General features: G+C 38.6%; 1 protein-coding gene across 1 annotated transcript in view; it reads left to right on the top strand.

Annotated features, from left to right (window-relative positions):
* LOC126469634 (uncharacterized) overlaps positions 1–13,800 on the top strand; it is a 69,961-nt gene extending 56,161 nt beyond the window's left edge. The window contains exon 4 of the mRNA XM_050096760.1: positions 13,389–13,800. Coding sequence (XP_049952717.1) covers positions 13,389–13,494 — 106 coding nt within the window. The 3' untranslated portion in view covers positions 13,495–13,800. The remainder of the gene's footprint in view (positions 1–13,388) is intronic.
* The last annotated feature ends 638 nt before the right edge of the window (positions 13,801–14,438 follow it).

Raw genomic sequence — 14,438 nt, 5'->3', positions numbered from 1 at the left:
TTTTAAAATACTTTTGAAAAGGCCAGAAAAAGTGAAATTGGTCAACTGTTGCATGATATCTCTTTATCCTCCTTCTTGTAAAGAGGTTTAACATCAGCATCTTTTAGCCAGTCTGGAAATGTTCTGCTTATAAGAGATTGATTAGACAAGTAACTTAAGATAGAACTCAACTCACATGAGCACTCTTTGATTAATTTGTATGTCATCACAACCACTAGAATACTTAGATTTTATGATGGATGCTCTCCTTTGGGAGATGTGGGTGTCATTTCCATTTTACTAAAGTTATTTGTAATACTGGTCTCGGACACTCCATTGCACTGTTTATGAAGCCTGATAACCCCAACCTGTCAGCAACAGAAACAAAGTACTTGTGTAAGAGGTTTGCAGCACTGCATGCATATGTTAACAATGTTTAATTTACTTTTAGAGCTATCTGTTCCCCTTCCTTTTTGTCCCCACCTGTCTCTGTCTTCACTATATCCCATACAAACTTTATTTTGTTGCCTGATATAATTATCTCATAATTATCTTTTTCTCATAATAAAGCTGTTACAATTCCTGTATTACTTGCTTCAATATTTTGCAGTAGTCTTTGTAACGCATTACAACGTTAACATTACAGCTGTTCCTAGATATTAGATACAATCTTTTTGTTCCACATGATATCTTTATTCCCTGTGTAATCCATGGTTTATTTTTAGAATTGTATTTGATTTGCACTACTTTTAGGGAAAAACAATTTTCAAAAGAGGAAGTACCTTTATTAATGAATGATTTGCATTTTCCATTTTAGTCAGAAGAATTGTTAACATCTATCCACTTCATGTCCTTGAGCAATCTTCTAAAATTATCAGTTTTTGACTGATTTATTACCTTCCTGTGCTCAGATCTAATAGACTTTTTTATATCCTGACAAGTTTCAACATTTAACACAAGATGCTGCATGTCATTATCAGATAGCCCATTTACTATTGGTTTTGTGGTACGAATTTTTTTCCTAGATTTGTGTACAAAGATATTATCAATAGCTGTCTCAGAGCATTTACATACCCTAGTTGCAAATTTCACAGTAGGCATTAAATTGAATGACAGTGTTACTGATTGCAATAATTGTTCACTGATGAATCCATCACCAGCAACTGAGAGATGGGACAACAGAACTTCCAGATTTTTTATGAAGAGGTTAAAGTTTCCTGAAGGTGCTCTGTATATACTTACTATTATAAAGAATTTATTATGAAATACTACTTCTGCTGCACAATCTTCTAAGTGCTGCTATGAGCAAAATTTATTACTATCAATATTCAAAAGTTTCTTTCTCCATATTCACTCTACAGAAGTAAGAAGGTAACTTGAAACCTGTAACATTTATCATATCTATACTAGTGGTCACATGATGTTCAGAGAAGCAGATTATATCAACTGATTTGCTCAACTCTAATTCTTCAACACAAATAAGCAGCTCATTAAGCTTACCCCTTAGTCCTCAGATATTCTGATCCAATGCAGAAAACTGATTTTGTGTACTGGCTGAATTAAAACTGGATGAACCTAATTTTTCTGTCAACTTTTGAATATCTCTAGTTTCAATCATAGACCCTCTACATGAATTGTCTACATTAAAATTTTCTGTTTCACTGCCTGTTTTACCTATGTGAATGTCATTTTCACCTTTCTCTGAACATCTTTTGTTTCTGCCCTCCCTACCATAAAAATTGCTGTTCTGTCACTTGTAACCAACGGTACTTTACCACTTGTGATAGTGACCCCCCTCCCCCCCCCCCCCCCCATGTTATTTGCTATTATTAGTCCAGTCAGTTTTCTGTTCCCTTTCCCGTTGAGGTGAATGCCATGCCTAGTATAGTTCCAACTGCTGACAGAGTCAACAGGATCCACACTGACATAAGGCCCCATACCTGATTGAAGCAGCTGTTCCACCTCTAAATTAAGTGTCCTATCCAATGTAGTGGCAGCCACCAAGCCGAGAGGATGCGCAGCAGAGCAGCAGCAGCACCTGGGTGATAAACTGTAAATTAATTTAGCCTTTTTTTTTTTTTTTTTTTTTTTTTGGCGTGCTTCTGCAAAGAAGTGAACTGTATGTGTGTATTTTACTGTGTACACTAGTAGTTGGAAAATTAATCATAGTTTTTGTTTTTGCTTAAGTCTTGTTAATATCCTTGTGTAGGGTGGCTTCCTAGTATAAATTTTCCATGTAGAGAAATTTATTTCTGGTTAATAGCTTGCGGTCTCAGAGTTCAGTGAGAAATCTGCACACCAACTTTTAGTGTTATTTTATTCTCCTTTGGGTATATTTTCAAACACAGTAGTGCCATTTAGACCATATATATATTTTATACACAATACAATATCGCTAGGGACTGTGCTTGTTGTGAGCAGACACAAGGAAATTTTGGCCGCTGTCTGTAAACACCTGGTAGCTGCATTGTCTACTGTCGACAAGCTTCTAGCTAATGCTCGAAGTTGCGGTGACATCGGGGCACCAGTGACGAGACCTGCGACACCTTCGGTGCCACTGGAATCCCCTGTTGCTCTGGATGTCACTGCGACTTCTGATACGTAACATGTGACCAGTACGTCCTCCCCCCAGTGTGGGTGGCAGACAGTGGTGGGTTCATGTGTCACTCGGCGGAAGGCAAAAGAGGGAGCAGGCCACACAGCTGGCACCCTACATCTTAGCAACAGGTACGAGGTGCTTCCCAGTGTTGATGATAACTCTGACCCAGCACACGATGTGTGTCCTGTGATGCCAGCGGTCGATTTTCCTGCCCAATCTGGACAAGTAGAGAGGGTGGGTATGCTAGTCATTGGTAGCTCCAATGTTAGGCAGGTGATGGAGCTCCTCAGGGAGATAGCATGCTAGGTGGGAAAGAATTCCAGTGTGCATTCGGTATTTTTGCCGGGAGGTATCATCCATGATGTGGAAGAGGCCCTGCACGTTGCTATCAAGCGCACTGGGTGCAACCGGCTGCACGTAGTGGCATGTGTCGGCACAAATGACACCTGCTGCTCGGGTTCTGAGGCCACCCTCGGCTCCTTTCGATGGCTGGCTGATTTGGTGAAGGCAACTAGCAACACATGTGGAGTGCAGGCTCAGCTGTCTATTTGTAGCATTGTACCCATGGCTGATCATAGTCCTCTGGTTTGGAGCAGAGTAGAAGTTCTAAGCCAGAGGCTCAGATGGCTCTGTGATGGTATCAGATGTGAATTTCTCGACCTCCGCTATCAGGTGCAGAATTGTAGGGTTCCCCTTAATAGGTCATGTGTGCACTACACGCAGAAAGCGGCTACTAGGGTAGCGGAGTACGTGTGGCATGCACATGCGGCTTTTTTAGGTTAGAGGACCCCTCCCTTGGGAATAAACACGATTTGCCTGTTAAATCAGCCACAGCGACCTCAGAGAATCAGGGTCCTGGCAGATCAGAGATAGAAAAGATTAATATGATTTTAGTAGGCAGGAGCATCCAAGGAAAGAACCTAGAATTCGTATTGCTTATTGAAGGTTATAATGCACAGATAGTATTGGGAACAGAAAGCTTGTTGGAGCCAGACGTCAATGACAACGAAATCCTAAGTTCAGAATGGAATGTTTATTGTAAGGATAGGTTAGTCGCCAATGGTGGCGACGTGTTTATTGCAGTAAAAAATTCGATAAAATCTAGCAAGGTTATCACGGATTCCGAATGTGAATTAATCTGGCTGAAATTGAGTATCAAAGAATGGTCAAAAATGGTGTCGGATGCTTTTATAGACCACCTGGGTCAGGATCTATAGCTGTTGAATGCTTCAGACAGAGCTTGCAGAATATCATTAGTAATTTTACTGGTCATGCCATTGTAATAGGGGATGACTTCATCTTGCCAGGTGTAGATTGGAAGTGTTATGCCATCAAAACTGGTGCCAGAGACAGGGAATCGTGTGACATCGTTCTGGATGTCTTGTCTGAAAATTACCTTGAGTAGATAGTTAGATAACCAACTTGTGAGGGTAACGTCTTAGACCTCCTGGTAACAAACAGACCTGAAAATATTGAATCAGTTAATGTAGAGGAAGGCATCTGTGATCATAAGGCTGTGACAGCATCTATGATGACGGGTCCTACAAGGATAGTTAAGGAAGGTAGGAAGACATATTTGCTCAGCAAGGGTGACATCATACGAATTTCAGAATATCTCAGCAGTCAGCATCAAATAGTCGGTGATGAGGACGAATATTCCCTAGACAAATATGTTCTGAGTAAGCTTTTAAGGGATGGGAAACATCCACCATGTTTTAAAAGCCGTGTTAGAAAAGCACTACGTAAACAAAGAGACCTTCATCACAGATTCAAGAGAAGTGAAAACCAAGCTGACAAACAAAAGCTGAACAAAGTGAAAATGAGTGTAAGGGGGAGCAATGAGAGAAGCATTCAGTGATTTGGAAAGTATGACATTGTCAAGCGACCTGAGTAAAAACCCTAAGAGATTTTGGTTGTATGTAAAATCAGTAAGTGGCTGAAAATCATGTATTCATTCTCTCAGCGACTACACCGGCACCGAAACGGAAAATAACAGAGAGAAGGCCAAAACACTGAATTCGGTCTTCTGAAGTTGTTTCATTGCGGAAGATCGTAAACACTGCCCCTCCTTTCAATCGTCATGCGAATGTCGAAATGGCAGATATTGAGATAACCGATCGCGGAATTGAAAATCAGGTACAATCGCTTAGTAGTGGGAAGACTTTAGGACCAGATGAGATACCTATGAGATTCTATAAAGATTATGTGAAAGAACTTGCTCCATTCTAACAGTAATTTATCGTGGATCGCTTGAGCAATGAAAGGAACCTAATGACTGCAAAAAAGCGCAGGTCATTCTCGTTTTTAACAAATACCATAAGACAGATCCACACAATTATAGACCTATATCGTTGACATCAATCTGTTGTAGAATTATGGAACATGTTTCATGTTCAAGAATTACGACGTTCTTGGAAAATGAACAGCTCCTTTATAAAAATCAACATGGATTCCGCAAACAGAGATCCAGCGAAACTAACCTCACTTAGTTCCTCCATGAGATCCACAGTGCAGTGGACAATGGCGCTCAGACTGATGCTGTGTTCCTTGATTTCAGTAAGGCATTTGACACCGTCCCACACTGCCGTTTAATGAAAAAAATATGAGCTTACGGAATATCGTAGCAGACCTGCGACTGGATTCGAGACTTTCTTGCAGATAAAATTCAACAAGTCACTCTTAACGGAACTAAATCGACAGATGTAAAGGTAATATTCAGAGTACCAGATGGAAGTGTGATAGGAAAGTTACTGTTCAGCGTCGGGTGCTCTTTAAGGCTATTCGCAGATGATGCAGTTTCTTATACCAAATTAGTAACGCCAGAAAATAGTAAGAATTTGCAGAACGACCTTCTGAGGATTGATGAATGGTGCAGACTCTGGCAGTTGACCCTGAACATAAATAAATGTAACATATTGCACATACACAGGAAAAGAAATCCACTACTGTACAGCTGCCCTATTGATGACAAACAGCTGGGGACAGCGTCTGCCATAAAATATCTAAGCGTAAACATACAGAGTGACCTTAAGTGGAATGACCATACAAAATAGATAGTGGGAAAAGCAGACACCAGACTCAGGATTCCTATCAAGTAGAACTGATAAAGGAGACGAAGAAGATCCAATGAAGAGCGGCGCGTTTTGTCACGGGATTGTTTGGCTGGCGAGAGAGCATTACGGAGATGCTAAACAAACTCCACTGGCAGATTTACTATTGAAATTTTGGGACAGCACTTTTCAGGAGGACTCAGACTATATATTACTTACCTCCACATACATCTCGTGTATTGGCCTCGAGGAGAAAATTCAGGAAATTAGAGCCAATACAGAGATTTACCGACAATCATTCTTCCCATGCACTATTCGCGAGTGGAACAGGGTTGGAGAGATCAGATGGTACCGTACCGAAAGTACCCTCCGCCACACACCATTATGTGGCTTGTGGAGTATGATGTAGATGTAGATGAAGAGTTTAAACGAGGCCTGTCATAGTGCCTCAGAACAGATACAATCCCTACACCAATATGTCTCATTGCTGAAGCTAACTTTACCAGGTCACCCTGAACTGACTAATTACATTCTCTATCTATGCTGTTGCCCACCCCACCCACTGTTACCACGGTGTCTTCCTATGTGAGATCTTTGCAAAGTGAACCTACATCCTCCATCATCTGACCTAGACTTGGACTATTTTAAAAAACTTGTGACCTGGCAACCTGACACTAGTTCATCCTGCAACAGCTGACCACCTCTACCACATCAACAACCTAACAACAAAATGTTTTTCTTCTTCACAACTTTTTCTTACTTCTCAAACATTCTTTGAAAGTTTTTGTGTCCTATCTACTCCTCCATCGACTTGGGGCTCATCAGTTTCCAACTGTGACAACAGATCAAACCTGTTTTCCACATTGACAACAACACTGTCTGAGAAAGTCTTATTCCTATTTCTTTGATAACCTGTAACTTCTGAATCCTGTCCATTTGCAATCCCAGACTATATTATTTGATGCATTAACAGATCACTCACATGCTGGGTCAAATAGTTGATAAATCCAGCTGTGGAATTATGGTAAGCTGCCTCTATTTGTCTCAGATCTCGCCCTTCTGCCTTATATGTCATGTATAGTCGGTCAGTGTAATTTGTTGGCTGAATTATGCCATACATGGTATGCAGCTTTCATGTCTCACTATTTCTAGATAAAATGTCTTTTTGGGTCTGTTCTACGAGACCAATGCTACATTTAGTTACAGGAACTTTGTGGGATCCTGTAGTTATAACTTTTTTCTTGGAGTTGAGTTCAGTTCTTAGCAACATGTTTATCCTCCTGTAGCACTTTCATTATGTTTCTCTATATCAAAGTACTTGTAGTTCACCCCATCTTCTAGACCTTTAATACTAGTCCCATCATGTTTGTGAATGTGCTTTGTCTTCACAATTTTCCCTATAACCATACCTAGTTTCAAACATTTGTAAGTCCCAACTAGCATGCAAATGCCATTACTAAATGTTTTAATAATAATAATAATAATGTTGAGCATTTTATTCAGTGTCTAGTATTTTTTATGAACGGTTTCCAGTCATCACAATCATTATTATTATTATTATTATTATTTTTATTTAGACGTCAAGTTTCATAGGACCAAATTGAAGAGCAAATCTCCAAGGTCATGGAGAGTGTCAGTACATGAAATTACAACATAGAAGTAATAACAGGTAAAAATAAATGTTCATAAACCTGAAAAAAGTCAGTTCATAAGTTTAAGCAAACGCTATCAACAATACAATAAGAATCAGCTTAATTTTTCAAGGAACTCCGCGGCAGAATAGAAGGAGTGACCCACGAGGAAACTCTTCAGTTTCGATTTGAAAGTGCATGGATTACTGCTAAGATTTTTGAATTCGAGTGGCAGCTTATTGAAAATGGATGCAGCAGTATACTGCACACCTTTTTGCACAAGAGTTAAGGAAGTCCGATCCAAATACAGGTTTGATTTCTGCCTAGTATTAACCGAGTGAAAGCTGCTTATTCTTGGGAATAAACTAATACTGGTAACAAGAAATGACAATAAGGTATATACATATTGAGATGCCAATGTCAAAATACCCAGGCTCATGAACAGAGATCAACAAGAGGTTCGTGAACTCACACCACTTATTGCCGGAGCCACTAGTTTCTGAGCCAAAAATATCCTTTTAGAATGGGAAGAGTTACCTCAAAATATAATACCATATGACATCAGCGAATGAAAATAAGCAAAGTAGACTAATTTTCGTGTCGAACTATCACTGACTTCTGATACCGTTTGAATAGTAAAAATGGCAGTATTAAGTCTTCGAACAAGATCCTGAACATGGGCTGTCCACGACAGCTTACTATCTATCTGAACACATAGAAATTTGAACTGTTCGGTTTCACTAATCATATGCCCATTCTGTGAAATTAAAACGTCAGGTTTTGTTGAATTGTGTGTTAGAAACTGTAAAAACTGAGTCTTACTGTGATTTAGCATTGGTTTATTTTCTACAAGAAATGAACTTTGGTCATGTACTGCACTACTTGAAACTGAGCCAATGTTGCACACCACATCCTTTACTACCAAGCAAATACCATACGACATCAGTGAATGAAAATAAGCAAAGTTGAGAGTTACCCATAATACTAGAGAGCATATCATTTATATAAATAAGGAACAAGAGTGGCCCAAACACTGATCCCTGGGGCACCCCCCACTTGACAGTACCCCACTCAAACCCCACATCACAGCCGTTATCAACATTGCGAATAATGACCTTTTGCTGCCTTTTGCTAAAGTAAGAGGTCAACCAATTGAGAGCTACTTCATGTATTCCGTAATGACCCAACTTCTGGAGCAATATTTTGTGATCATCACAATCAAATGCCTTAGTTAAATCAAAAAATACGCCAAGCATTCAAAACTTTTTGTTTAGCGCATCCAATACCTCACAGAGAAAAGAGAATATAGCATTTTCAGTTTTTAAATGGCTTCTAAAGCTGAACTATACATTTCATAGCAAATCATGTGATATAAAATGATCAATTATCCTTACATACACAGCCTTTTCAATAACTTTTGCAAACACTGATGGCATAGAAATAGGTCTAAAATTATCTAAATTATCCCTTTCTCCCTTTTATAAAGCGGCTTTGCTACTGGGTACTTTAATTGCTCAGGAAATTGACCATTCCTAAAGGAAAAATTACAAATATGGCTAAATACAGGGCTAACATATGCAGCACAGTACTTTAATATTCTGCTAGACACCCCATCATAACCAAGAGAGCCCTTAGTCTTCAGTGATTTAATTATTGACTCAATCTCCATCTTGTCTGTATCACAGAGGAGTATTTCAGCCATCAATCTCAGAAAGGCATTTTCCAAGAAAGTTATATGATTTCCTGTAGAAACTAAATTTTTATTTAATTCACCAGCAATGCCCAGAAAATGATTGTTAAATACTGTACATATATTTGTTTTATCAGTAACAGAAATATTTTTGCTGTGAACTGACTTTATATCATCGAACTTGTGCTGCTGACCAGACACTTCCTTCACAACTGACCATATGGTTTTAATTTTATCCTGTGAATTAGCTATTCTATTTGTATACCACATACTCTTTGCCTTCCTAATAACATTTTTAAGTACCTTACAATACTGTTTGTAATGGGCTACTGTAGCTTGATTGTGACTACTTCTAACATTTTGATATAATTCCCACTTTGTTCTACATGATATCCTTACCCCACTAGTCAGCCACCTGGACTGCCCACTACTGCTAGTACCCCATTTAGAATGTTCTAATGGAAAGCAACTCTCAAAGAGCATGAGAAACGTGTTAAGGAAAGCATTGTACTTATCATCTATGTTATTGGCACTATAAACATCCTGCAACTCTAGTTCCTTGACAAGGTTTAAAAAACTCTCTATTACTGTTGGATTAACTTTCCTACATCGTTTTTAATTAAATATGACATTGGTTTGAGTACAAAAGCCTTTTAGTATTAAAATTTGTGAATCATGGTCTGAAAGGCCATTCACACTTTTACTAACAGAATGCCCATCTAGTAATGAAGAATGAATAAAAATATTGTCTATGGCTGTGCTACTGTTCCCCTGCATGCTAGTTGGAAAAAAATAGTCTGCATCAGATCATATGAATTTAGGATATCTACCAATATCCTTTTTCTTGCACCATCATATACAAAATTTATATTGAAGTCACTACATATAACTACTTTCTGGTACTTCCTGCAAACTGAATCAAGAACCCTCTCTAGCTTGAGCAGAAATGCTCTGAAGTCAGAATTAGGGGACCTATAAACAACAACAATTAGAAGTTTAGTTTCACTAAATTCAACTACTGCTGCACAACACTCAAATGGAATACTGTTTTTCTATAAGCAGTTCACTAACTTTATCTTTAATCCCTCTTAATGTTGATGAAATATGCTAATTCCTTCTCTACTTGGAAACATTACATCCGTGGAAGGTGAGCCCTTACTTAGAGGGATTTCCTTTAAGCAGGTATACCTGTCAGCTGACTTCAATCTAAAAAAGGTGCAGCTCTAACACCAACTACTACAGGAATTTTTCCATGAGTGACACCACCACCACCACCACCACCACCAACTACACTGTCACCTATAAGCTTAGCCAGCCTCCCCTTCCCATACCTATTGAGGTGTGGGCCATGCCTGGTGAAACCTGATCTACTGATGGACCCAACTGGCACCACTGAGATGTGACCCATGCCCTCTGCCTTCAGCACCCTCCCCAGCTCCCCGTTAATGTGCCTAACAGCTGCATTAAGGTAAGACCGATCATGACCTGAAACAGTTGCACAAAATGCACATTAGTGCCACCAGTTTGAGTAGCTATCTTAACCAGGTCACCACCTACATCATATTCCCCGTCCCTATCAAGACTGTTCCCTGCTCCACCCACTATCACTGCCTGATCCTCCTTCATAAATTTCTTACATAACTCCCCTATGCTGTCAGTCACCTGAGCCAACCCTGCACTAGGCTTCACAATGCTGGTTACCTGGTACTCACTCCCCAACACTTCCTGCAACTGCTGGCCCACACCTCTACTGTGGGAACTATCTAGCAGCAGAACCTTCTTTCTGCTAGACTTTACAACTAACCTAGGCCTCCTAATTGCTAAGGACTGCTGCATGTTCCCTACATCTACAGCTACACGAGGCTCCTTTCCACTCAACTCTGACAATTGGTCATATCTATTGCATGTACGTAAAGTAAAACTGTCTGAATACCACCTCCTCCTAGCTGCCTTCTTGCCAACTGCCAGTTGCCGTTCCCCACCACCCTTCACCCTCCTCAACCTATTTAGTTCCTCCTTTGCACATTGTAACTGCATCTGAAGGGCACAGATCTTACGCTCCTGCTCCTCTGTCAACTTATTTCTACTACAGACTCTGCATTCCCAGGAGAGGATCTCACTAAAATGCCCACTGGCTTCCCCACTGCATTCCCCCCAGTGAAAATACTTTGAACAAATCCCACAATAATCCACTACTCACAAACCTATGACAGAGCCCACACTTCTCATTCACGGTAAAATTTTACAGTTACTAAAAAAACCATACGTCTAAGTTACCAAAGTTCAGTTACACCAGTAGAACTATTTAAGAACTAGCAATCATGGTCTCGAAATTCTCTGCCTACTAAGAAAGCAACTACTCGTATTAATACTGCTACACCACAGCTAATACCAATACCAACAAAACTTAACAAAAGTATTAGCTAAAACCAAAAAATTCAAACAGCCACTGGAACACTAAGCAAAGTTAAAGCACTGAATGAAACTTTTACTGAAATATTTCACTAGAAACAATAAGAAATGTCAGTTGAAAACTAAGACACGAAATTTACTAAATGACTTCAATGCACAGAAAACTCTAATAAACACAGAGAGTGAATGATTACAAAAGTTTATTAAGTCATTATTATCTATTTTTCATGACCATCTAAACATTTTAACTGGGTTCTGAAGTTGAGTTCACAATAAACTACTGATGTCATGCAATACTGCACACTTACTAACAAGGAAAACTCCCCATCACATCCCCTCAGATTTAGTGGTAAGATGGCTCAGTGGATTGTCTATCACAAACTGAACACAGACCTAGCATTAAAACAGGAAAAAGGTGTACTGAACTGTGAATACAGCAAAATGGAAAAGTGAGTGGTGGAAGGTCAAGAAGTGCAATATAGAGCAATCTATAACAGCAACAGTGTGGTGATTAAGTGCCGCGCAGAGTGGCCACATGGTTAGAGGCACCATGTCATGGATTGTGTGACCCATCCCGCCGGAGGTTTGAGTCCTCCCTTGGGCATGAGTGTGTGTGTTGTTCTTAGCATAAGTTAATTTAAGTTAGTTTAGGTAGTGTGTAAATCTAGGGACTGATGACCTCAGTAGTGTGGTCCCCTAGGAATTCACACACATTTGAACATTGTTTAAGCCAGCATGGTAGCTCAGCGTATTTGGTCAGAGAGCTCGCTGGTCTCTGTAGTAAAAAAACTGAGTGAAGGGATCAATAACAGACTTCAATGGATGACGTGTGACGTCCACTATGATCAAATACAATGAACAATAATAAACAAATAAAAGGTAGTCACAATGTTGGACTACCATGCTGGTGACCTGTGTTCAAATCTCTCTCATGTCTTTTATTTTTATTTTTTATTTTTTTGCACAATTGTATGATCTGTCTGACTGGTCATTGAAATGTTTGTTCTCTGTCTGTAGTCTTGGCAGTTGTCATACTCTGGTTACAGAATATAAGCCACATGGTAAGAATACGTTACCATTACAAGTAAACATTATGAATGGTGAGAGCATGTGAGATACCACATAGACATCTCACAAAAATGAAAACAACAAATAGCTGGGTGTGAATTATGATATAACAAAGAAATTCAAGAGTCAAAACCTAAAAAAACAGAATGCAACTCCAAGTATGATAACAACATTTGTTTTGACAGAGCACAGAGAAGCTGTGTGATTGTGAAACTGTTATGTTCATTTGTATCAGGCTATGTAACAAACTATTATGTTTTCATCATTTCCTTGAGAGTGATCACATTCAGATTTGTATGTATGCCTAAATTGGACAATGATGCATATCTCACTCACTTACCAGGTGTACAAATTAGATGTGTCAGTAAGAGATGCCTATCATATGACACGTGTACTGTCACTAATGGTGTGTATGACATACCAGATGTGTTTTCTGGTGGAGGATTCGTTTGACTTGTCACCTTCTCATCAAACTTTTGTAGTTCCCATTCACAAGCCACTTCCTTTCAACTGCAAATAGAGTGGTTGTGCAGAATCAACTGTCATTATAGGGCCCTTCCTTATATCTCGTTGTTGCAAATGGATGTTACACCATAACACAGACACAAATTTGAAAACAGAGGAAAAAAAATTACCACTAGTGATATTTGAACATGGCTTGCCCACATGGCAGTTCAACACCATGACCACTTAATCACCTCATCATTACTACTATAGGTTGCTGAATATTGCACTTCTAGTCTTTCAACTATTCACTGTTTTTTTCTCTTTTCTCTTTTTCCCCCCTAGAATACCTTCTTCCTGTTTTCGTGCTTGATCTGTGTTCAGTTTTTAATGGGATATCCTTTGAGCCATCTTACCACCAATGGGGAATTTCCCTTGTCAGTTTCAGAAATGTCTTCATTAGATTATATATGCATACATCCACCTGTGTAATGATGCATCTCGTGTATTTTCAGGCAAAACAGAGATACTGAAAGAGAGCAGAGTTCTTCCAGCAGCAGCAGTAATGGTGGAGACCAAAATAGCACCTCAAACTTAGTATTTGCTCATGACAGGTACTGAAGCTTTGGTGCATTTATGATTATATAAAACTGGTTCTACTTGAGAAAGTATTTGGTACATTCCTCCAAATACAGAAGAAAATTTAGTATTCAGGGTGCATAACTACTGAATGACAATCCTACCAACTTCAATCTCAAATTGACAGTGTATCTCATAGATTTGTGAACTGAAGAAATATTTATTGTAATTTTGAACAACCCTCAGATAAGAAGCTGTGAAGCACCTGTTCAAATATTAGACAAATCTATATCATATTTTACTTTTTATATAATATTATTATTCATCATTCTGTTTAAAATAAGTCATTCTAATAGCCAACACAGAACATTGTTATGTGTTAAGGAACAACTATAGTTGAGTTATCCTGAAACATTAAAACAAATTTAGATCATATTTCAGATTTATACTTATCATTCATGATGCTCATCTCAGCAACATATTCTAATAACAAATAAAGAATATTATTATATATTAAACAACAGCATATCCTACAACAGATGAATGCTATATTTAACATGTAATGCTGATTATCACATCTGAATCAAAGTTAAGTGAAAAACTTTGGAAAAAACTGTAAATTCTGTTTCATTTTCCTTTCTGAGTGCATAACAAATAAGACTGCAATGTAATTGTCAAAGATTTTACTTAAAAATGATTGTATCACACTGTAAGTGGTCTTTGTAAATGCATATCACTGCACATTTTAAAATGCTATCTTATCCTAACTAGATCTTTAAAGCGTAGGACAATTTTACTCAAAGTAATAATTGTATACAGTCCCTGATTTGTTTAAGGATACATTTTTCTACTCTAATATGAATTCACATGCAAGAATTTATTGTGCAACATGTTTCACTTATTGGTTCATGAAATAATTCTGTTGTTTTCAATGATAATTCACTGACAGATGAGTCAAACACTTTGTTAAATCACATGAGATTTAA

The sequence above is a fragment of the Schistocerca serialis genome, chromosome 3 (assembly GCF_023864345.2).
Source record: "Schistocerca serialis cubense isolate TAMUIC-IGC-003099 chromosome 3, iqSchSeri2.2, whole genome shotgun sequence".
In the NCBI taxonomy this organism is placed as follows: domain Eukaryota; kingdom Metazoa; phylum Arthropoda; class Insecta; order Orthoptera; family Acrididae; genus Schistocerca; species Schistocerca serialis.
The sequence above is the reverse complement of the archived record's forward strand: the minus strand, read 5'-3'. Positions and strand labels throughout refer to the sequence as shown.